Source organism: Chenopodium album, chromosome 27, assembly GCF_948465745.1.
Source record: "Chenopodium album chromosome 27, dcCheAlbu1.1, whole genome shotgun sequence".
NCBI classification, from domain to species: Eukaryota; Viridiplantae; Streptophyta; class Magnoliopsida; order Caryophyllales; family Amaranthaceae; genus Chenopodium; species Chenopodium album.
Window position 1 is genome coordinate 23633507 of NC_137860.1, and position 25393 is coordinate 23658899.

Consider the following 25393-nt stretch of genomic DNA (forward strand, 5'->3'; position numbering starts at 1 on the left):
CAGCAGCCAATAGCCAATTGCCAAACAAGGCCATAAGACTATTTGACCCCAGCTCACCATCCTCTTCTCTCTCCTCTCCCAATTGTTCACACTGCGCCTACGAACTTTCCGGACGTTTCAAATTCCTCCCCAAAATTTATTTTCCCCCAAAAAATTTCATCACCAAAATCTTCCCCTTAATATCACAAAATCCGAAAATACCCCTTCTAACACCTCAGAATTACTTCACCTTCCTTCAAACAATCCTATCCAATCCTTCTGTCCTTCATCTCTATCCTTAGGGGCAAAATCGTCAAATTCACTAAACCCATATATACTTAAAGACAGCAAATGTTAATCCTTCTTAGCTAAGACTCAACTTTCTCTTCCAATTCACATTCATTTTCTTCAATTTTCTCTCTCCTCAATTTTCTAGGGTTCCTAAAATCCCCAAATCAATTGTGCAATTCGTGGATTATTTGCTGAAGTTTTGAAGGAATTAAATCGGTTAACAATGGCGATTGTTGAAGAAGGAGGGGAGTTTGTGGTTTTATCGAAGATTAGAGCAGGGCATAAGCGAGAGTTTCAATTTGCTTTGAAATCGCAAAACGAGATTTCTGGGTTACTGAGTCGAACTCGAGTTCGGAAGAGTCCGGTGACTGAGTTGAACGAGATGCAGGTTGTGAAGAAGAAGAAGAAGAAATCAGTGGGAAGGATGAGGAAGATGACGTCATCTCCTCGATTAATGGAGAGTGAGGATGAGGCGGAGAGTGATGTGGTGGATGTGGTGAGTGATGACGAGTGTAATCGTCGTCAGAATGTGGAGAGTCAAAGGAGAGAGAATGGGAAAGTCAATGGAAATGGGAATGAGAGTGACGCCATTGTTGAGGATGAAGGTAGTAATGTGACGAAGAAGGTTCCTAAGAAATTGAAGGAGCTTCTTGAAACTGGGTTGTTGGAGGGTTTATCTGTTAAGTATGTTCGTAGTAGTAAGGTAATTTTGCTAAACACCCAGAAAAATTGAAAAAAATAGGTTGAAAAAACAATTGATTGCAGAATATTTTGGTATTTTGATGATTGAAATGATGTAATTTTGATTTATTTTGGTGTGGTTTTGACAGAAATTTCCTTCGGATAAAGGGCTTGCTGGAATTATAAGAGGGTGTGGGATTTTCTGTTTCTGTGATGATTGCAAGGGCATTCAAGTAAGTTGGTGTGTACTTAATTTATTTAATTATTTTGAGTATATTCTGCATGTTATGTTACTGGACACGACATTTCACCTCAAGTACTTGTGTCGGGTATATTATGTATGTTATGTTACTCGGACACTACATTTCACCTCAAGTATTCATGGTGGGTAATTGGATTGAAATCCCTACATGGTTATGGACCTTATGGTCTTATAAATACCTCCCCACCTCATTTGGGCCGAAACTATGTTATTTATTACAAAGTACTGCTTATGAAATAGCTGATTCGACGACACTTGGAAATGGGTTTGGACACCACCGCATCTTGTTTGTGCCTAAACTATGAAATTTTGTAAGAAATAAGCTAAATAGCTGAGTTGACACTTGGAAATGTACCCTTGTTGGACACAAATACCCAATTTGTGTAACATACATTTCATTTGTTGGATGATGCATACTTGTATGTTGTTAGGATAATTTGGGTATTGTTTGATGAACTTACTTTTAAGTGGCATGAAATGTAAATTATCTTATATTAGACTATCAGTGAGACCTTTGATTGGGATTTATATCTTAATTGAAACAACCCTATGATTTATACGCTGTTCAAAACATTATAGTGAAGTTTGAGTAAATTGTGAAATTGAGATTTGTGTTTTGATTGATGGGTACCTAGCTTTGCATAGTGCATTACTGTTGTGTGCAATAATGCTGTTACTCTTTTTTTTGGCCATTTGATCACTCTGTTTATGGGTTTTGATTGATTATTAATTCCTTTATTCTTCTGTGGTTAACGAAAATTATGTAGGTTGTAACGCCTAATCAGTTCGAATTGCATGCGGGTAGCTCAAATAAACGTCCACCTGAGTATATATATCTGGATAATGGAAAGAGCCTCCGGGACATTTTGACTGTGTGCAAGAATGCCAACATGAAGTATCTAGAACTCTCAATCCAAAATGCAATTAGTTCTTCAACCGAGAAGAAAATTGCATTTTGTGTCGAATGCAAAGGTATATTTAAAGTTTTATATTTTATAACATTTTCAACTTATCTATATTAAAAATTGTATAGAATTTGATTGAAATTGGAATTATATTCCCCTCCAGAACCTATCTCTGATGCTAGTAATGGAAGAATGGCGCTGCTTTGCAGCTCCTGCTCAGATTTGGAAGCTTGTCATATGACCCCAATTCGAGGCATTAACTCTAATGAAAGGTATGCTGCACTAAAGCATTTGGTTTGACATAGGAACTTTTGACTTTTGCCTATTTCATAAGAGTAATTTTGTAGTTGGTAAAGTTCTGATATCCTTTTTTGGAGTTCATGTATATTTTGTACATATCATAAGAGTACGATTGTGTCTTGATACTTCTCTTTTTTTTTTTTTTTTTTCTTGGCGATGGGGAAACAAGTAAAAAAAAAAAAAACACTAGGCCTCCATTGAGTCCATTCCCTGATAATTTATCATAACAAGGTAGGAGACACGTGCAAAATTGCGTGTGCAATATAAGAAATCAGTATGGCTCAATTTTTTTTAATTTTTATGAAATATTATATACCTAATTCTAATTAAAAAAATATATATATTAGTGACTTTATAAATTGATGAAATCATGGATATGACTTCCCTACAAATGAAAAATTAAAAGAATAGTTAGCTTTTACTTTAATAAAGAATGGTAGGTTTTTTTTTTTTAATGGTAGTTATTTTCAAAAAAAAATGTAGGGAGTTTTTGTTCTGTTTTTCTTTTCTTTTTTTTTTTTTTTTTTTTTTTTGTAAGAAAATGATAGATGAGAGGGGTATTTTGGGAAAGAAAAATTTATCACCCAAAACCCACTTTTACTTTATATATTAGTGTAGATATCTTGGGATTATATTATGATTCAAACCGTCTTTTTCTTGTTCTCAACTGTGTTTAATTGTCTTTAAAAAGATCTGGAATTGAATTGTTTAAGTTGAGATCTAATTCATCCAGCCTTCCTGTGCTAATCTCAGACATTTACTGTGTATGGACTGTGAGTGCTGATTAAGAATGTTGTAAAACATGTAAAAGATCCTTCTACGATTTATTTCTAATCTTTCTATTTCTCACCGAATTATATCCAAATTTTGGTCATATCCTATTTTAATTTTAGATTATGAAAGAAATTATGAAATACAAATTGTGCTAATGAGAATGAAAATCCTATTTATAGCAACGCACTTGACATATATTTTATGTATTTATTATTTGGTAGAATACTTTATTAGTTTACCTGCATTATAAATTGTACATGATCCCACTTGAAACTTTTGCATGTTAAGCAGCATACCTTTTTCTAAAGCTAGTAATATTCATAGTTTGGCCTTTGATTTGTATATACTGTTTTTTTAATAAAATTGTCTTGATGTGTGCACCCATTGCATAAATGAATTACACAAGCTACTTTTAACTAAGTTTTGTAAACTGAGAATTTTTTTTTTTTTTTTTTTTTTTTTTTTTTTTTTTTGTTTTGCCAATACATATGCTTTCTGTGTACTGAAGTTTTTCATTAAATTTCCAGATATGGCCAACCTGTTTCACAGCAGAATTCATCTAGTCATGCCTCAAAAACCAGTTTGCAATCAACTAAAAGTCAGGGCAAGATAACCCTTAAGTGAGTGTACTCTGTTTTGCTGAATGCCATCCATTTGACTTCCCTGTTGTCAAAAGATTGATATGTTGTTGCCTGTGTTATTTGTTTCTATTTTTTTTTTCCCTTAGGGACTTGCGGTTGCATAAGTTGGTATTCCAGGATGATTTTTTGCCTGATGGTACAGAATTGGGATACTATGTTCGTGGAGAGGTCAGTTGATGTGGATGAAGCATATATATATATATATATATAAATCTTTATTAGTCCCTTTGCTTCAGAGTAATGGGCCATTTATGATTTACTCTTAGTTTTCACCATGAATTATTCTATATTTGTGTTAGTAAAATCTATGTAAAGATGGTTATCTAGAAGTATTTACAGCAACACACGACGAGATTATTTATATGTCGCATATCAATAGAGTCAATGCATGATTTATTTTCTTTTTTAATGTTCAAATTGGGCCTATTATTTTGAAATGATATTTATGTTTCCTGAGCTGTTGCTTCTTGCTGAACAGAAGGTTTTGTCTGGCTACAAGCAAAATTCTGGAATTTTCTGTTACTGCTGCAAGACAGAGGTACTTTCTCTTCTTTTGGTTTACATGTGTAGTTGTGTACCTAGGATAGAACTTTGTATACCCAAATTTTATTTATTTATATATTTATTTATTTTTAATTTATTGACAGGTTAGCCCATCTCAATTTGAGGCACATGCTGGTTTTCCTTCTCGCAGGAAGCCGTAAGTATATGTAGATTTTATATGTTTCTCTCTCTCTCTTTCAATTTTTGAGGCATACATTCTATTGAGCCCTGGCATAGCAGAATGACACATTGGATAAATGAATTTCTTTACTGAATCAAGCACTTGATGCCTGGAGTCAATTCCTTCTTGATCATGTAAAGCCAGACTTGAATTTCATATTCTTCAACTGTTAAGATAGAGTGTTCACTATTTTGGAACATTCCCACTGCATTTCCTCAATTCCACTTGCTACTAGACTTTACTTATTTACTTTTGGTATAATCGAGTTAACGTGCAATTATATTTTTTCTGAAGTTCTACTCTCTCTGTCACACAAAGGATATTCCATTTAGAATGAGAAGGGTTAAATCTTAAATGTGCTTAACTGCAAATATTTTGAACTAAATGTGCATAATTTATTTTTGACTTGCTACTTTTTTACAAGTTTCTGGGAAACGTAAAATTTATGCACATTATGCACATTAAATCCTTCTCATTTTAAGAAATTTTTCATTTGACCCTAAATCTATATATATATATGGATGCTGAAATTTGTTCTGTGGCAAATGCGCCTAAAAGAAACGGGTAATCCTCTGTGGGACAGAGAAGATTAAAGAAATTACTGCAGAAGCATGTACCCCTTAGTGAAACATTGCCCAAAAGAATTATTGAAGTTATATGATTATGGACAGAAGAGGATTAAAGAATTACTTCAGGCATTGACCCCTTCATGAAACATTATGCAAAGATTGCCCAAAAGAAATATTGAAAATCTTGGAAGCCTGTTTACAAGTTTATCTAATTTGTAGGTGTTAAGACAGTTTTAACGTAAATCTGTACACGTCAAAATGTTATATTTTTCCTAGTCTGTTAGCATCATTTTACCTACATATGTTGATTTTGTATATTCTTCTGACAGTTACCTCAATATATACACTTCGAATGGTGCATCCCTTCATGAATTGTCACTCACTTTATCAAGAGCAAGCCAGTTCTCAACAGATGATAATGATGACCTATGCAGCATCTGCCACAGTTCAGGGAATCTATTATGTTGTGATGGTTGTCCAAGGGCATTTCATATAGGTGAGCTGTATACCCTGAATAATAAGAACATGCTTGTCTTGCTACTTATTTGTGGATGTTCTGGTTGTTTTTTACGGTTCAAGTTATAGTAGTGTATATAATTAGGGAAAAATTTTGATTGAGTAGAATGTTAGGTAGAAGGAAATTTAGAAGAATGATTGACCAGAAAACTGATTATAGATTATTCTTGAAGTTGTGATGACCTGTGCAGCAGCTTTGAGTTTCAAATCATGGATTTTTGGCTAAAGTGATGAGTTTCTGTAGTGATTTAAGCTAGTGTACAATTTACTGTTGGTGTCATACAAGGGTTTGTTTTGAGGAAGTTTTTGCCTCAAATCAAAGTTTAATGCATCTCTGTTTTTTCTGGAGATGCTAGACAGAGAATAGTTTTCATAATTGTTGCTAGTATGTTTTCTTTCCTGTAATGGGCATCAATGTTAATAGTTCCTAGTTTAGAAGACTTAAGGTTTGATCATATCCATTTTTGAAGGTGATATCACTTGTATATGACTTTTGTCATCATACTGTTGGGTTTGTTACCTGTATGGGGTTTAGTTGGTCCAAAGTAATTAATTGATGTCAGGTTTAGAGAGAACTGGCAGTTGCATTGAAGTGGAACTCTTGTCCTGATGTAGAGTTGTGTATTTAGTTGTAATGTTAAACCGGGTCAATGTAGTAGAGAGCTATGGAGGAATTTCTGCTGTATGTGTAATATTTTTATTTTTTTAAAAAAAAAAAATTAAAAAAAAAATAAAAATTGATCACTTTCTGTTGTAGAAGTGTAGGATTTCTTCAAAAGTTGCAGATTTTCTGCCTTGTGCATTTGTATACTCTTTCTGACTGGCGATTCTGTGTTTTTGACTCTCAGAGTGCCTCTCTATGCCAAGAGTTCCACATGATAAATGGTATTGCAAGTACTGTGAGGATAATTTCCAGAAAGAAAAATTTGCTGAGCGCAATCCAAATGCTATAGCAGCTGGTCGGGTCCCTGGAGTTGACCCAATTGAACAGATAACAAATCGCTGCATTAGGATTGTTAAGACCCTTAATACTCAAGATTGTGGTGGCTGTACATTATGCAGGTAAAACCTTGGACTCTTGCTGTCTTAGTTTTGAGCTTGTTGCCTTGTTGGTTTATCGTCAAGTTTATAGCTGTGTAGATGGTTGTAATTCTTGTATGATATTGTACCTCATGCTTATTCTAGTGAAAGGGAGAATCTCTCATGGTGTTTAATAAGCACATAGAACCCTGTTCCAATGTATAGTAATGTGGGTTGAGGTGCTAGTATAAAGACATAAACTAGATAATTCCTGTCTTACATAAGATTTATGAATTCATAAACTTCAAGATTTGTAGTTAAATAGAAGGCTAGAGCCCTATTACAATGTATAGAATAATAGAAACATGGGTTGAGGTGCCATTATAAAATTGCTATTGCTACTATAAACTAAGTATTTATCATCCTTATGTGTATTTACTGGATTACATATGATTTATGAATTGAGAAACCTCAGGATTCATAGTTGTTGTGGACCTTAAGTCTATTTTTTATCGTCATTATATACAAGTATTTAGATGAGGTTGAGATGTGAAAGGTCAACAATCTATGCTGATAAGTTGCTTTTGCTGCGTAATTGTTCACGTTAGATAGACCTTCGTTTTAATCATGCCATCATGCTCATTAGTAATGTATAAAACTTCATTGAATACAAATATTGATGTATGTGAATGAAACATGGAGTTATACTTTTTTCTTCATATGCAGTGTTCAAGATTTTTGTAAATCAGGGTTTGGACCGCGTACTGTCATAATATGTGACCAGGTATTTATTTCTTGATTTATAAATCTTAAATCTTGTATAGTTTCTTTTTTATTAAAGCTAACGGAACTAAAAGTCAGTACACGTGCTTTTTATAGTGTGAAAAAGAATATCATGTAGGCTGTATGAGGAAGCACAAAATGCATGACTTGAAGGTCCGCATCATAACTTTTTCTCTATTTCTAATAGTGAACACCTTGAAGGATTGTGTGTGAATACTGTAAATTTTTCTTGGGCTAAGATTGTTAGTATGGTTCTTGTTGCAGGAGTTGCCAGTCGGGAATTGGTTTTGTTGCTCCGATTGTGAAAGGATCAATACTTCTCTCAAGAAGTTGACAGAGGAAGGTGAGCAAAGGCTACCAGATCATCTCATTGATGTGGTAAAGAAAAAGTTCATTGAGAAAGATTCAAATGTAGACGATCTGGAAGTAACATGGAGGGTTTTTAATGGGGGAAAGTCATTTCTTGATGAGATAAGACCACTTCTTTCGAAGGCTGTCTCTGTGTTCCATGTGAGTTTTGTCTTTTTTCTCTTGCTCTTTCCCATATGTCCTCTCTTTACACTTTCATGATATTATCTCTGCTCTTTGCCTGTCTTTTTCAACTTGTGGCATATTCATATGATTCTGATGCTTAAGCAATATGCCATTCGCCAATTTATATTAATCCTTGTAGTTGATGCTCTGTAGAAAGGTGGAATAGCATTCATTTTAGCAGGCTTCAGATTGTTGGAAGCTATATGTGTTTTGTTGATTAATATGATAATAATGAGCTATCACTACCCATGTCAAAGTTTTACTTTCATATGGAATAGCTGTTGCTCATAGTTGATTAGTTAGTAATGATGTTACCTATAGATTGCCTGATATCTATCACAGCTATAATATGTCATAACTAATGTAATGCATTCTAAGATGGGTGATCTGGCCTAACATAATTCCAAATCTCAATGGAGTTTGTGGTGCACAGATATGGGTATGGAAACAGTTTCTGATTACACATTTCTATATTATGCTTTTTCCAACCTATCTAAACTTTGAACGTAATTACTTGAAAAAATAGTCTGGTTTCTATGTTGGTAAATGAGCTTTTTAATTTGACTGTGTAATAGCTCCAGTGAGAATTTATACCATGTATCCATTATTTCCTGTCCCTTCTGAAGTGGTCACTTCCGCTATGAAAAAGCATCAGCATTTTTCTTTTCTGCTGTAAAAGTTATGAGCATCATTGTTATTGTTTAACAATATCCTTTTGTACTTCCTCCGTTTTCTTTTACTTGCAACACACCTTTTCGGCACGCAGTTTTAGGAGATGATTAGTGATAATAAACGAGCGATTTTATCAATATAATTTTTACACGAAGATTAGAATAAGGTTAAGTATCATTTGTAAAAATTATAATGAATAATTTATCAGTTTACATTACATAAACCCGACCTCAAAACACGTGCCACAAGGCTGTGTTGCAAGTAAAAAGAAACGGAGGAAGTATTAGTTATAGAACTCTAGAAGTCTAATGGCTGTTTTGTTACATATGTTGTAGGAGCAATTTGATCCTATCCGATATGGCGAACTAAAGCAAGATCTTATCCCGCATATGGTTTATGGGTAAGTAAACTTGCCTTCTCTTTGATGGACATCTCCCAGCACTTCCCCAACGTGAATCTAGAGTCAGTCATGCAACTTTTATATGGTGTTGCAGGAGGAATTTGAAGGAAAATGAATTTGGAGGAATGTGCTGTGCAGTGATTACAGTGAAGTGAGTATTTCCTTTGTTTTCATTTGGGACTAACTCTTTGATCTTTCTCCTGATATTGCTTACACGTGCCTCGTCTGCAGCACAATAATTGTCTCATGTGCCATTTTCCGTGTATTTGGGAAGGAAGTGGTTGAAGTTCCTTTAGTTGCAACGAGTAAGGATTGTGTTGGAAAGGTTAGCTTCCGTTTCTTATATAAAATGAACAACTACTTCCTCTATTCCTTCTAGCCATTAGTCTTGTCTCAAAAGCTATACTTGTCTTTATTATACTTTATGTAAGTTCAATTTTCTCATTTGGTTTCTTCTGTTTAGGATTACTGGTATTATGATGTTTAGTATAAGAGTAAAATTTTAGGACTGAGTGATGTCGTCTGAATTGAATTTATTATTTTGGGCTGATGGCTATTGTGTATTATAGTATATTCTATGTACTGAACTGACTTTTTGATTGATGTTGGGTTATTTCCAATGCTTGTATACATATTTTGGGCTGATGGCTATTGTGTATTATAGTATATGCTATGTACTGAACTGACTTTTTGATTGATGCAGGGTTATTTCCAATGCTTGTATTCATGTATGGAGAAATTGTTTAAAGATCTGGGTGTACGACGCATTTTACTTCCAGCTGCTGAGGAGACAAGATCATTGTGGGTGAACAAATTCGGTTTCAGTGAGATGCCACAAGAAGAGGTTTGTTTGCTCTCAAAACATAATACATGTGTTTTTTTGGTTCCATCTAACTTAGCATTTGCTTGTTTGTGCTATTTACAGTTCGATGATTTGAAAAAGTATTATGCCCTGATGATTTTTGATGGAACCTCAATGCTGCATAAGCTGGTGCCTAGGTCCAAAACCTGAGGTGTTGAGAAAGGCTGCTTGTGGATCAAAAAGGAAGGGCTTTTGTTCAAAGTAAATTGCTTTTGACTTTGTACAGACAGGATAAATATCGTTGAAATAGGAAGAACGGATCTTTTGGTTTTCCATACATACAGAAATAGAATTGAAATCTCCAGTAGTGAGAATCAGGAAGTTTTGAAAGAAATATATAAGGCGTAGGATTTTGATTAGCGCAGTTTGCTTGTGGAATTAACTTACAGCAGCTGTTAGAACATATTTTGTTGCAAATATGTAAATATTAATATTCTTCTATGTCAAAAGTTAAAATTGTGTTATTTTCAGTAAGCACAAGCTTCATGATCCACTGCATTTTGTTGTTGATATTTGAATTAGGGTTTAGGGATTGTTTGGCTAAGAGAGGTTTGCTTGAGAGATTATCAAGGCTAAAAACTAATTTAAAAATTTACTAATGCAAGATTTTTGGTTGATTGAAGATGAAGAGAGTTTTGACCGGCAAGCTAATTTTGTTTTTTGTATAGCAAAAATATTTCATTAATTAAAAGTCATAAAACATCTACAATATAGATTTGACGTTAACAAAAACATAAGATATTGAATCAAATAAAATTTTCCTTCATAAAAACTACGATCGTCGAATAGATCTTGCACTGTGAACATTTTCCGCTTATATAGTTGGAAAATACAACCTTGTTAGAGAGAATCTAAAGATCCTTTGTAGCCGTGAGGATGTTTTTGTACTGATTCATTGTCTGCATTCGAAAACTTGATAACTTTTTCATCAACGAAATAGTTTCACGACAACCCATTAGATCTAATATTATGGATTCAAAACTGAGAAATTTTTCCCCCATAAAGAGGAGATAAGCCTTGTCTTTCGAAGGAGGTCAAAAAACCCTTGTCTTTCAAAGGAGATCGGAAACCCTTTCTTTCAAAAAGTTCCTCCCAATAGGAGGAAGCCCCTAAAAAAACTTTAAAGAAACTAAGATTGGGGCTTTTCACCGGTTAAAACTGATGGAAGCCCCTTTAAAATTCAACAATGGAGGCTAGGATTTTGGAGGAGGAGAGACGAGAGGTTTTTCTATATCTTGATAGGCTAATTTTAAGAACTCTACCAATGCAAGTTTTTTGTGAGAAGTTTATAGTATACTCTATAGTTGAGAAAATTGATTTTTTTTTATTCCTTTCTATACTAAAGTTGAATTTACAAAAAAAAAAAAAAAAAAAAAAAAAAAAAAAAAAAAGAGGCTTTTGGCCCGTTATCATATTCAACTGTCTTTTACTTTTATCATATTCAACTATCTTTTACTCCCTCTATTTTTTTATATGCATCAGTTTGACCGGCACATTTGCCGAAACGTTACTTTGACCATTAATATCTTTAATTGTGCATTAGTAAAAATTATAACAAAATTATATTATGAAACTAGACATTATGACAGATCTAATGATATATTATATAATATAATAACATTTATTTATTTTTTAGAGGTGAAAAAATTAATTCAACATGGTATGTGAATAGTGCAATTGTCAAAGTGATGCATATAAAAAAAACGGAGGGAGTATCATTTACTTTTTTTTTCTTTTTTTTTTTTGAAGAAGAAACACGGGCTATCACTTAGATTATTTTGCTTGTAATGTGTTGCTTATTTGTGTTATATGCATCAGTGTTGTTCTGCACTTTTTTTTTATATATTTTTTTAAATTGATACACTGCTAACAAAGAGAATATATAAACGAAATATTAAGTTCACTGCTAAAACTTAAAAAAATAAATAAATAAAAAATAGTGAGGGTGAAACTACAAAAAAAGATTAAGGAATTAAGATATATACGTAGTATGGTATATAAAATGATGAAACACAACATATTGTTGGTTTCAAAAAAAAAAATATATTAAGTTAAATTATAAGTTTATGAGATTAAATGACTTATTGTACTTCATATGTTTATGTAATGTACTAATGTGCACTATTTGGTTAAACTTTACTTTTTTTTAATTATTACTATATTTTAAGTTTAGGAGATGAAAAGATTATACTTTATTTTATTATGGTGGAAATGGAACACTTTATTTTCTTACTTAAATTTGCAAGTTATGGAATGTTTAAAGACTTGAACATTAAATTTTTTTGTTCATAAAGAATTACCTCAAAAAGGGAAGGAAAATTTGCAAATTGCAGCCATTTAAAACTTATATTTTGTAAATTGCAGTCATTTTAAAAAAAAAAAAAAAATTGCATATTATAGCCCAAAAATTGTTATAAATTGTAAATTGCAGCCCAAATCAATTTTTCATTTAAGATTTTAGCGGCCATTTTAGTACTTAAGGGTCCAAATTGAGCTCAGGAGACAAAAAAATCAATGTAAGTGCCTCATTTTTACAAGAAAAAAAAAAGTTCAATTCATTTTTGCTACCCAAAATGAGGCCCTTATATTATTTTTACCAAATTCGAGCTCAATTCGGACCCTTTAGGGCTATTATTATAGCCCCTTTGACCTTAAACGAACATTTTTTGACACGTAAATTGATGAAAAAAATTTAAGTTGCAATTTACAATTTATAATAACTTTTGTGCTCTAATTTGCAATTTTTTTTAAATGGCTGCAATTTGCAAAATACTAACTTTAAATGGCTGTAATTTGCAAATTTTTCAAAGGGAATACGAAAAGTAAATATTAAGGGAGGTGAAATGTGGCATGTAAGTAACTTGTGGTGATATGTGGCATGTGAGTAACTTGTGGTGACATGTGGCATGTGAGAAACTTGTGGTTACAAGTGGGATGTGAGTGATTGTGGTTTGTGTTTTTAAAAACTAGTGGTCTATTCTGATTTACTTAATTGAGCTGAACTGAACTGAACTGAATTAAGCTGAACTGGACTGAATAATAGAGCTGAAATGAATTATTTATTAGAGAAGTCATTAGAAACTGACTGAATTGAACTGAAATTAAGCTGAACTAAACATGCCCTAAGTATAGATAGAGATTAGCGGTGTTGTCCTAAAAAAAATTCACTTAAACACCACATCATATGAGCTAAGGTCATGTTCTCTTCGACTTATTCAAATAATAATCAGTAAAAAATAATTTAATTTTAAAATAATTATAGTTTAGTAAAAAGTTAAGTTCATCGAAAATAAGTTTTAATAAGTAAACATCAAAAACATAAAGGAACAAAAGTAATAGAGAACAGTTTTAAAAAAAATAAAGCTTTAAGCAATAAAAATAAATTAAGTTTGGCAAAGTAATTTAATTTCGGCAAAAATAAGGTGAAGAGAACACGACCTAATTCTACTACTTCCTTTGTTCTTATATCTCTAATCATTACTTTTGAAAGCACATAAAGTCATTAACTTATATCTCTAATCATCAAAAATAAAATTATAAAAAAATAAAATTATATTTAAAAAATACATTGAGGCGAATCTAATATAACAAAATCTCACATGATTATATTATAAACAACTAAAGCGGTTCAAATTAGTATTGTGAATAGTGTTAGAAATTAAACAAATACTGTAAATTAAAATAAAATTGAGGGAAAATAATTTTGAAACTACTTTAAACTAATTCCTCCATTTTTTAGTTGACACTTTTTTTAATCTCATTTTTCAAATATGTAATTTTAACAATTAATATCTTTATGGTGGTGTAGACATCTAAAAATGTCTCCCCAAAACCAAACCCGATGATGAACAACCTTTCATCGCCATTGTTGGTCGGGTTGAGTAATTAACCTTTGGAGTGCTTAAATCCATATTCAATCCCAATACATTCATAAGCCAACCCAATTCCTAGCCCATTTCCACAAACCATTACTTATTTTCCTCTTTTCATGCCTTTAAACCTAAAATAATTCATTTCGTGTCCTTTATATAAAAGCGTTTAGACTAGTTTATTTTGGTCCATAATCTGGGTCCAATGATTTAGTAGTTGGATGGGGCTTTAAAAGAGTTTTCCAACGATATATTATAAGCCCAAATCCGAGTTATAACGAATAAGTTATGGCTAAAATACTAAACTAAGTTCAAACCGAACCTAAGCCCACCTTAACTACGACCCGATGATCATGTGGAGGGTCCAAAGGATTTAACCTTATTCCTAAACCAATTAGAATTAATTGGAAGCTTCTATAAGTTTCTAAAAGATCTTAATTATCTTTTTTGATAAGATAAGATTAAAGAGTTTGAAATTAAATAAAACTTTTCTTTTTGAAAGTCCTAATTCTATTTGAATTGAAAGACGTTCAAAGATATTCAGATATTATTTTCGTGCCTCATAGTTTTTATCTAAATCTTAGATGATTGGATAGCCCTTGAAATTATCTTTCCAATGATATATTGTAATATTAATTCTGAGCTACAACGAAAAATATATAAAAGAAATACGAAACTCTATCCAAAACTGACACCGTCCCACTATTTTGGCTATATCTTGTATTCTACAAAATATTTTAATCTGATTCTAATTGGGTTAGAAAGTAGACTTCAAGATTTGGTAGTAGTGAAGCAATCCCAGCTGATATTGGCACTTTCCTTCGAAGCAAAATCGATGAAACTTGGAGGGTTTTTTCCAGAGAACATAGTTTAAGCAAGCAAATAGCTACTCCTAGAAGATTGAAGAGGGAAATGTTAATCAGATGGTTACCTCCCTCTTTGAATTGGATTGCCTTTAACACTGATGGAGCCGCGAAAGGAGCACCTGGCTGGTGGTGGAGGAATTTTGCGTGATAGTGCTTGTAATTTTGTGAAGTGTTTTGCTGCCAACTATGGTATTTGCACAGCTTACAAGGCCGAGATTTTAGCAGTTGAAACGGGACTTAAAATCGCACGCAATTTAGGCATCTCCAAGCTAGTGTTGCAGATGGACAACTAAGCCTATATCGAAGCTATATATATGAAGGACCCCGAACACATTGGTGGTGAACGTGTTCAGATTCTGAAAAATTGTCGTAGTTTTATTAGTTCTTTTGGTTGTAATTTTCAAGTTATTTACTGTTTTAGAGAGGGTAATAGGATGACGGATGGGCTTGCTAATTTGGATGTTCGGCTTGAAGAAGGGGTAGTTTATTTCAATACGTCTCCGATCACAATAAAAGCTCTTCTAAGGGAGGATACCATAGGAGTGGTCTTGCCACATTTTATTATGTAATCTTTTTATGCTTTGAATAATAGGGCTTGACTCACTTTTGCATGCATTAAAAAAAAATATCTCTAGTTATCAGCATGTAAAAATTATATATTTATAAAAAAATTAGTTGACTAAAATAGAACGAAGGAAGTATAATTAACTACGCTAGTCAGTGTTAATTTGTGGCATTTACAACTGGTCACAACCTTTGGTAGAAAAGGAGAGTTGTAATAAGTTTGTGGTCATGATGAGCGTAAATTTTTAGCCATATCTTATGGATATAAATCAAATTTGATATCATGGGGATCTTTAATTTGCTTTTTTGCAACACGCAACTATTCATAGACCTAAAGGTGTATCGTCCCAATGCCTAGGATTGGTGTCAAATATGCAATAGTCTTTACATGATGGAATGTACGAGTAAGTAATTAGAATAAGATATTTATGTGTTATTGAAATTAGGGGTGTAATGAAGTGGATAAGTAATTGCTATGTTTTCAATAAATTATTTAGAAGTTTCAATTTTATTTTTTTTAATTTTTATTTCGATATTTTGTAACCTTCATGTACACAGATATAGGTATGCGATACTGTTTGGCTAGTTATTCGAAGTGTAAATAGCATAAAATATTTATTTGAATAAGTTGTTTAAGAACTTTTTATAGACAAGTAAGATCATATGTTATATCGAATCGAAATCTCTCACAGGTTAATACGAGTAATGAATTTATTACTAGTCAAATAAATAACTAAATACTTGTACTCCGTCCGTATGTGTGTATCAATTTGCTTTTTTTATTTTTATTTTTGAATTTTACTATTTTAACCTTGATAAAATGAAAGAAGATTTGAAATCTAACGGTCAAATTATACAAATCATTCAATGTAACCTCAAATAACATAAGCGGGGAAAACATCAAATTCAAAATTCAAATAAAAACAATCAAACTTCCAAAAATACCCCTCAACTCTAGAAAATTCCTCAAAAATAGCCCTCTTTTATTTCCTTTTCCTCCTTTTACATCCCCTTTTATTCCTCATTTCTTCTTCTTCCCCTTTCTTCATCCCGCTCCCACTCACTTTCTCTCTCCTCCTTAACTCCTGGTACGCACTTTCTCTCTCTAAAATTTCATCGAAAATTTAAGTTTATTTCATGATTGATTTTGATTATTGATTTAATTTGTTGTTTATTGTTTGTTGATTGATCCAGAAGAACCCTAGAAGGCAAATTGAAGAAGTTGATTAAGTAGATTAACGAAGAAAAATGGGTCAGATCCAGTACTCTGAGAAGTACTTTGATGATACTTATGAATACAGGTATGAACTATGGTTTTGAAATTTTAAATCAATTTGGGGATTTTTTGTTAAATTGATGGTGCGATGATGATTAGGGTTTTTAATTTGCGTGATTTTCAGGCATGTTGTTCTTCCAGCTGAAGTCGCTAAACTTCTTCCCAAGAATCGCCTTTTGACTGAGGTAAGTTTTTGTTTCCGATTTTGCTTTTATATTTCCATTATTTTGGTAATTATTTTGATTTTTAATTGATTGAATTTTGTACAGTGATTGCTAAGCATATAATTTTGTGATTCAGATTTTGGATTTTATATAATGTTTGCGATTTTTATTGTAAAAATATTCGTTTGGTCTGAATTTATTTACCAGTAATTTGAGTACAGGAATCAGATAATGGGATTATGAAATGTATAATTTCTGACAGTCGAATGTAATAATTTGATTTTGAATTGTATAACGCAAATAATGTTCTTGATTATGATATTTGGAATTGAAATAGCTTCCTGTTCTAATATAAAAATCCAATTAATGTTTTATATCGAGGGCAAAGTATAGAGGAAAGAAAGGAATTGAAGTAAATGATTTGTGTGAATGAACTGAATTAGCTGTTTTTACTCGAAACAATGCTTGATGAAGTAAAAATATGGAGGTGTAATGTAAGAGTTGTTGCTGAAGTTTAATGGTGGATTTAATTGGGTGCATGTATTTTCAGAACGAATGGCGGGCGATTGGAGTTCAGCAGAGTCGTGGTTGGGTTCATTATGCCATCCACCGTCCCGAGCCACACATCATGTTGTTCAGGAGGCCACTCAACTTCCAGCAGCAGCAGGAGAATCAAGCTCAAGGCATCATGGCCAAGTGACAAGATATGTAACGAATTATGCTGTTGTAGACCATTTCTAAAACTCTAGAAATGAAGCACTAGTGCTCTTGTGGGGGTGAACCACTCGTCGTCTAGAATGCTTTTAAACAAATTAGGTATTGTGAGTTTGTTTGTAGGCATCTGCCATCTAGTAGTATGCTTTATTAACAAAATGAGCACTGTGTCTTTGATGTTACTAATATATTTTGGAACACACTGTAATTCTCTTGTTTGAGAATGATGTGCTAGTTTCTGTTTGCCTTCAATTGTTTTGGTTTTTTCTCTGATGTTGGTGTACTTCTGAAAATTCGCGCCTGGCTTTATATCTGATGTTGATGTTCTCGTTTCTCTGGTTGGTTGGTTCGTAATCTGAGTAGATGATTATGCTTATCCGTTTTCCATGTGTGATGCTGGTTTGAATCGTTCTGACTGGAGAGTGGTGATCACAAGAGAACAGAAGTTTGTTTGGCTTTTCACAAGTTGCAATCTGCCTTTACTGCTCTATGGTTTGTGTTTCAATGCTTATGTGCTGAAATTAAATTGCTCGTTTTTTGTCAGATGTTTTGAAATGTAGCGCCTTTTTTATTAGTTCTCTTGCTCTCAGCTATCTAATATGTAATTTATACTTTGCGGATAATTATACGGCTAGTAGTGCTTTACTGGATTGAGTATCTAATGGTGTCTTTGTTATGGCACCTTAACTGAGTGTGCTTAGTACAAGAGGCACTGATTGTAGTACTCTGATGTGTTTGATGTCCTGAGAGTCTGAGACCTGTGTAAAAACTGTAATTGGTGCTCGTATAAGAAAATGTCGTTGCAAACCGATGTCATAGTTTGTATTGGCGGTTTTAACCTTTTTACCTCAAATTATACCCATTTTGCCCCCACAAATTGTTTAACAGACTTATCAACTTAATCTAAAATTGTGTTGATTTGGCCTCCAGGATTTGAAGTTCTCAATTTTGATCTTTAATTTAGTTTGATCCGGCCTGATTTTGGACCAAAAAGTATTCAACACATAAAAATTAGATTAGAACTAATTACAAATTCAAACTTAAGATTACTTAACAAGTTAACATTATCTTCCATCTTCCTCTAATTTTTTGGCCCATTGCAAAAATAGGGGGTTAGATTTAAAATTTTATTAATAAAATACTCTATCTATGAAAATATAAAAACACATGACTTTTTTTGGCCGAAAAAAAAAGTCAATGGTTGGAATCTGGTCAAAGGACTCGCTATAACCTAAAAAAGGGCCTTTTATATCTTTTTTTTTTTTTTTTTTTTTTTTTTTTTTTTTTTTTTTTAATAAAAGGACATTTACTATGAAAAGGCCTACTTAACTTAAGATTTACTTAACATCATAGCAAGATTAGCAACCCAACATGATACTTCGTAGATACCAACTACATTTTAGTACTTTAATAGTTTAATACACCTACAAGAAAAGTTCTCAAGTCTCTCTATTAAATCCTAATTGCCACCCTCCATATTCTCGCCAGTAGTATTTACATGTCCAGGATCCTCCGCAAACCCACCGAGCTCACCCAACTTCTCCTTTGCCCGATCCATCAGTCCTACACCCGCAGTCCCGTACTCCCCCGTGGTCGTCCCTCGCCGCTGTGTTGGGTCTACGTCTACCCCAGGCTGTTCATGAGCTGTTAGCTGTTGGTCTTGTTGCGGCGTGCCACCGTAGTACCCTGTCTTGAAAGCCTCATGGTCACCAGTAGATAGGCCGAAGGACGCACCGCCTTCGGCACTAGGCCCACCGTACATGGCTGTTGTGCTAGGTTGGGGTAGCTGGTTTCCGAACTCATCAGTTTGCCTGGTTGGCCCTTCTTCGACTTTTGCGTGTGACATGGTTTTAAACTTAGTTTTCTACTTGTGTTACGTTAGTTATTTTCTGTTGCTGAGTTTCTTTTCTATATGGTGGGTTGGAAAATTGAATGAATGTGAAATTATAAGTGGATAATTGGGTGATATAGATTAGAGTTTTACATAGACGTAGCATCGTAGCACGTATAATTATCAACATGTGTGGCACTTGGTTGCATTTACATGTGGTTTGATATAATGGCGACACGTTTCTCTCTGTCTACTCCTATCTCGTGTCTAAATAATACTTTCTTCATTTCAAAATAGATGACATGTTTTGACTATTTTATTGACTTTGCTTTGACTTATACTCCGTATTTGTGATTTATAGGTATAAAAATAAAAAATATTCATGTGGAATTTTGTTGGATTCATTTTAATGTGTAATTACTTAAAATTCAATTTTTAGTATTTTTTTACAATTATACAATTAAAAATATTTACGATTGAACTTTTACATTTACAAATATGATAAAAAAAATATATACCATCTAATTTGGAATGGAGAAGGTACGAAGTAAAGTACGTGATAAAACTATTACATACTTCGTATTAATTAAATTTATTATTATAGATACTTAACTATTAATAACTAATAATAATTAATAAATAATTATTAATAACTAATAGTTAATAACTAGTTTAAGGCCCGTGTCATGCACGGTAATCCAAATAAAATTTGATACAAGATACACATCAAATATATAACAATTATATTGTCATAATCTATATCAAATATCAATAGGGAAAAAAAAAAAGAGGATTTTTTGAGCTGCCCAAACTCGAGAATTCTTTTAGGCAAGGCTTAATCTGATCGGGCCATTTCTAGCGGCCATATATATTTGTAAATGTCTTTTAATAAACATCAAAAATCAATCAAACAATAGACTAAAATCTCCACTAAAACTATTTGCAAAAGTGCACATCATTTGACCATATATTCTGATCATTATTATAGGCAAGAACAATCGATAATTGGGCAACAATAATCTATATCATTACATTTTCTGCTTATGGATGGATGTATGGATGGATGCTCTACAGACATAATAGCCTAACACATTTTTGTAATTGTATAATGATTGTGAGATTTAGTGTTGCCCAAATAAAATCAAGGCTCAAACTCAATTTATAACCGATTTGAACTGAAATCAAATCCGAATTTGACCTAATCAAATCTCACCCTGTCATTGATTTGGTGACCTGACTTGACTCAACCCAAAATCGATTTGACTCGAAACCGATTTGACTCGACTTGTACTCAAACTGAACCATCTTAACCCGGCCTAAACTGAACCTAATCCGAAATTGACCCGATATTCCGATAAATATCTTATTCAATATGATCCGTTTTGACATGAACTAATATTAACCTGACATGATCCGATTTAAATTTAACTCGATTTGATTTCAACCCGATGTGATTTCAAGCCAACCATAATTTATAATCAACCATATTTTTTTTATCTAACCCATGATTTCAAACCGGCCATAATTTTATACCCAACCTAAGAACTCTAAGTAATATCTTACACGAATTGAATTAGTAATTTAGCAAACCAATCGTAGCATCGTTGGATAGAACTTTTTAATTAAGCTAAGAGTAATGTAAACCTTAAAAATGAATTAAGCTAAGAGTAATGTAAACCTTAAAAATGACATTCTTTTGTGTCTATATCAACATATGTGGCTATATCATCTGATCTATCAATCTATTACTAGTTAATTACTTATCGTCTTAGTGTAGGTATGATAAGTCTCAATAATTCAATTTTAATTTTGCTTAAAGATAAAGATAGATGGCATAAGAAGTGACCAAGTGAGAAAACTAATAATTCGGTACTCCATATATATATTAATGACATAATATGAAAAGTGACACATGAATGACCTAATATTGACCCAATAATAACGTAATAACTAAATAATTACTCTAATTTAAAAATGATCTTATTTAAATAACGAGAATAGGATTTGAATCGGAATTGAGCCAATACTAAATCAACTTTATGGGGCAAAAGTTGCCTTATTAGCCTCGTCCTATTAGCTTTAAAGGGCATACAAATTTTTCGCCCTCTTTGTTAAATATCAAAGAAGGCAAAAAAATTTGCCCTCTTTGATCAAAATCAAATGAGAAGGTATTGTGTTAGTCCGGACTGACAAAATGCAGATTTTGATATCCTCAATTAGCTAGATCATATCCTCTATTGTCTAGATAATATCCTCTAATGGCCGGATGATATCATCTATTAGCTAGATGATATCCTCTATTGGCTATATGTTATATCATAGCTGGATGATATCATATAGCAAACAGAGGATATCATCCAGCCAATGAAGGATATTATAGACACAATCATAAATGACATTATATAGCAAATAGAGGATATTATCCGACCAATAAAGGATATCATAGACACAATCACAAATGATATCATATAACCAATAGAGGATATCATCCAATCATGATATCATATAGTCAATAAAGAATACCATCTAGCTAATAGATGATATCATTTAAATTATAAATGATATTAGCCAAAAAATAAATGATATCATTTATACAATTAACCATGTCATATATCCGATTTGCATTTTTACCTCCACACATGCAAATATATCACTTGCCTAAACTCTGCCATTAAATCAAACCTCGTCTCACCTCCGCTGCAGCTGCCACGTGGACAGGAGGAGAACAGGAGAAGTTCCCGATGCCTTGTCTTCTAATATAAGGCTACTCCAGACTAACATACAGCAAATGTTCCACTACTATAAACAAAAAAGAATATACCCAAACAAATTGGATCACTCTTTCCCAATATCAAACAAATCAATACTAAAAATCTTCATCCAGCTTGAATACAAAGTTCTTGTTACCACCCTTTAGATTAGACATCACAGATGCCTATTCTTCTCTTATAATTATAACAAAATCAATTAATATAGAATTCCAAATAAAATTCTGTTTAAGATCCCCTAAAACCCTTAAAAATACAATCTTTAAATTCGTCAATTATAATGTGCATAAACCACTTCAATTATGCTAAAATCAGCAATTGAAGCAACATACTCCACCAATTGAAGCAACTATTGAACCAGCGAACTCCCTTGCGACCTCAATTAGGGTTAACATTGGTGGATTCAAATGGAAATTTGCCAAATCTCGTAAATTGCGAACTCTACACATGCTATCTCACCACCAAATCGCAGGAGAGAGACAGAGAAAGGAAAAGAAGGAGAGAGAAAAAGAAGTAGGAGAGTCGGGCACTACCAAAAACACTGCCGCATGAAACTATGGGTGGAGTGGTGGACTGACGAAACTATTGGTCAGGCTTGACTGACCCAATAGTTTGTGAAATCAAATAGGGCAAAATTTTCGCCCTCTTTGATTGAATCAAGCAAGACGAAAAGTTTTATTTGCCCTCTATAAACAACTCAAACAAGTCAATTCATATTGCCCTCCTTGCTCAAAATTCGCCCTGTTTGATCAAATTTTAAAGGGCAAAATCAAAGTCGCCCTCTTTGTTCAATTTTTAGTTTTTAAAAAAAAATAATTCTAGGAGGGACTGCATTTAGTTAATAAGCATAAATTCCAATTTTGTCATTATCTATACAAAAGTATTAACCAAGTTTTCCTAAATAGCAAAAATTTAATAATTCTGATGGCAATTTTATATGGATATCCATAAATCCGATCCACCCGGTATAAATAAATGGACGAAAATCCAATTTAAATGGATGTCGTACGGATGATGGATGAAACGGGTGACGGATCGGATCGGATTTGGATGAGCTCCAAGCCATCCGTCACCCGATCCATCATCCGCTTACCACCCGATCCGTCATCCACCCGATATATATTGGAAAAAAAGGAAATATATTAATTAGTTGACCCTTCACATCAAGAGATAATTTATACATTACTCATGCAAATCATTTTTCCATGAGAAAAATACATACTCCACTACATAAATCAAACATCCTAATCCTCTTAGTAGTGTTAATAATGAACATGGGGTCTTCTGCTATTCTATGCCCTCTGCCAGTGACAATTAAATGTTTGCACAAGGTCAAGAAAGTCGAAGTTGAAGAAGGAGTCAAAGATAACGATGATTAATTAGTTAATTAATGTTGTATGACATTTTTTTTATTAGTATACTTTTTAATTTAAGAGAAGTTTGTTATCACCCGTTAACCACCCGATCCATCCGTTTCACCCGCGGATGATGGATGGATCGGATACGGATGATGGATTAGGCGGATGACGGGTGGAGTGGATGGAGCAGATGATGGAGTAGCGGATGGATGCGGATGAAGCTCCATCCGACCCGAATCCGATCCATTTCCATCCCTACTTGCAGCTATGAGAAATGAGAATGTTGAATTTGAGGATTGAAGGCAAGTGTGAGGGTGGCGGCTTGTAATGAAAGTGTCAGTGATCGAATGTAGAAAGGGAAAGACTATTTATATGGTTGGTCAAGTCAACCCTATTTTCTTGATGTTGTTTTTTGGATTAGGGTAAAATTATGTCAAGTTTGTAGAGTTGCAGTTCTGACAGAATTAAGAAATGGATAAGAAGCATAATAAAGTCTAAATGTTGTGTTTCCTAAACAAATGGAGTAAAAAGGTCTAACTAATGTGAAGTGTGATATTTGGAATAAAACTGCTTATTGTGAAATTTGATTAGATATTGCTCTTGATGGTGTCAGGAGGTAAAAAATTTTAATATTGTGGTAAAATTCGTGATTGTATTGCTTTTTGATAAATTGCGTACTATAATGAAAGGAAACGGACATCGTTTTTCTCAAACGTTTCAAATTATTAATCTCTGTTGTATAAGCTAATGGGAGACTGTTGTGTTCTCTTGAAATAACCTTAGTACCTCGGCCCTGACTTAAACTACTATAGCAAAAGTTGGCTAAAATAAAACTAATTTGCCTGCTTCTATAATAGTTAAATAACTCACGAAAAAAGATATTGTCGTAAATCCCAAACAATGATTTTAACAAATCGATCCATCAAATATAAAAGCTTTAGTTGCTCTCATTAATAAACTCTGAGGCTTCTCCTTGCTTTACATTATGCGTATCTATCGCACCCATTTATTTCCATTCAATTCCCTAGTATTCAAAGAAAACATTAGAATTGATGTCACTCTTTATTATGTCATAATTCAATGTCAGAATGTATAGATTGTGTTTTAAAATTTACAACTTGTTAAAAGTGTGGCTTGTGAAAATAAATACATTTGATCTCATACAATGACACAAATTATGTTTAGAGTGAGTCATAAAATTAGGTACCAAATTTGCTTTTATAAAATGATGATAAAAAATCCGCAAAATATACAGTGAAAGGAGCTGCATATTAAGAAAATAAATGGTTTGATCTAATCTCAACAATGTCAAATGGTAAATAATTGTTGGAATAAGTTATGAAATTCATGGTTGTTTTGCTTTCAGCGCGATGAAAGTGTACATTATTACAAAAGGAAAAGGATATTGATTGCATGTTCTCAACAGTGTCGAGATATAAATAATGCTAAAATTGAGCTATTAAATTTGCACATTTGTTTGCATCTTTTAGAAAATGATAAAAATGCCAATTGAGAAAGGCGAAAAAAATATTTTACACTAAATAGTGCATGTCAAAATTAAAGGTTAGAATGTGTAGATTGAGAAATGAGAATTTACGATCATTGTTTGGGAATTTACGACAATATCTTTTTTCGAGAGTTATTTAATTATAATAGAAGCTGACAAATTAGTTTTATTTTAGCCATTTTTTTGCTATAGTAGTTTAAGTCAGGGCCGAGGTACTAAGGTTATTTCAAGAAAACACAACAGCCTCCCATTAGCTTATACAACAGAGATTAATAATTTGAAACGTTTGAGAACGACGATGTCCGTTTCCTTTCATTATAGTACGCAATTTTATCAAAAAGTAATACAATCACGGATTTTATGACAATATTAAATTTTTTTACCTCCTGACACCATCGAGAGCAATATCCAATTAAATTTCACAATAAGCAGTTTTATATAATTTTAATAATTCCCAAATATCACACTTCACATTATTTAGACCTTTTTACTCCATTTGTTTAGGAAACACAATATTTAGACTTTATTATGCTTATTATCCATTTTCTTAATTCCGTCAGAAG

General features: G+C 32.8%; 2 protein-coding genes across 3 annotated transcripts; both read left to right on the forward strand.

Moving 5' to 3' along the window:
- Positions 1-97: 97 nt before the first annotated feature.
- On the forward strand, positions 98-10387 carry LOC145620445 (uncharacterized). The gene is made up of 18 exons (XM_081675123.1): positions 98-973; positions 1101-1184; positions 1981-2185; positions 2282-2390; positions 3720-3812; positions 3920-4001; positions 4312-4371; positions 4481-4533; positions 5456-5622; positions 6491-6704; positions 7389-7446; positions 7542-7598; positions 7710-7955; positions 8987-9051; positions 9146-9202; positions 9283-9376; positions 9755-9895; positions 9977-10387. Exons 1-18 carry the CDS (start codon positions 494-496, stop codon positions 10061-10063), a joined length of 2352 nt encoding a protein of 783 aa, XP_081531249.1. The 5' UTR covers positions 98-493; the 3' UTR covers positions 10064-10387.
- A 5801-nt stretch (positions 10388-16188) lies between these two features.
- LOC145620574 (cyclin-dependent kinases regulatory subunit 1) lies at positions 16189-17636 on the forward strand. 2 transcript variants are annotated; one of them, XM_081675266.1, is made up of 4 exons: positions 16189-16300; positions 16410-16513; positions 16613-16673; positions 17203-17636. In XM_081675266.1, the coding sequence occupies exons 2-4, from the start codon at positions 16461-16463 to the stop codon at positions 17350-17352; spliced, it is 264 nt and encodes an 87-aa protein (XP_081531392.1). In that variant the 5' UTR covers positions 16189-16300; positions 16410-16460; the 3' UTR covers positions 17353-17636. The 2 variants fall into 2 exon arrangements, with proteins under 2 accessions (XP_081531392.1, XP_081531393.1); XM_081675267.1 differs by having other exon boundaries at positions 16243-16300; positions 16407-16513.
- Positions 17637-25393: the final 7757 nt, after the last annotated feature.

Coding starts and splice junctions, on each gene's coding strand:
- LOC145620574 (XM_081675266.1), top strand. CDS start 16,461: ATGGGTCAGATCCAGTACTCTGAGAAGTACTTTGATGATACTTATGAA. Junction 16,514..16,612: donor GATGATACTTATGAATACAG/GTATGAACTATG, acceptor CGTGATTTTCAG/GCATGTTGTTCTTCCAGCTG. Junction 16,674..17,202: donor AGAATCGCCTTTTGACTGAG/GTAAGTTTTTGT, acceptor ATGTATTTTCAG/AACGAATGGCGGGCGATTGG.
- LOC145620445 (XM_081675123.1), top strand. CDS start 494: ATGGCGATTGTTGAAGAAGGAGGGGAGTTTGTGGTTTTATCGAAGATT. Junction 3,813..3,919: donor CAGGGCAAGATAACCCTTAA/GTGAGTGTACTC, acceptor TTTTTCCCTTAG/GGACTTGCGGTTGCATAAGT. Junction 7,956..8,986: donor AGGCTGTCTCTGTGTTCCAT/GTGAGTTTTGTC, acceptor CATATGTTGTAG/GAGCAATTTGATCCTATCCG.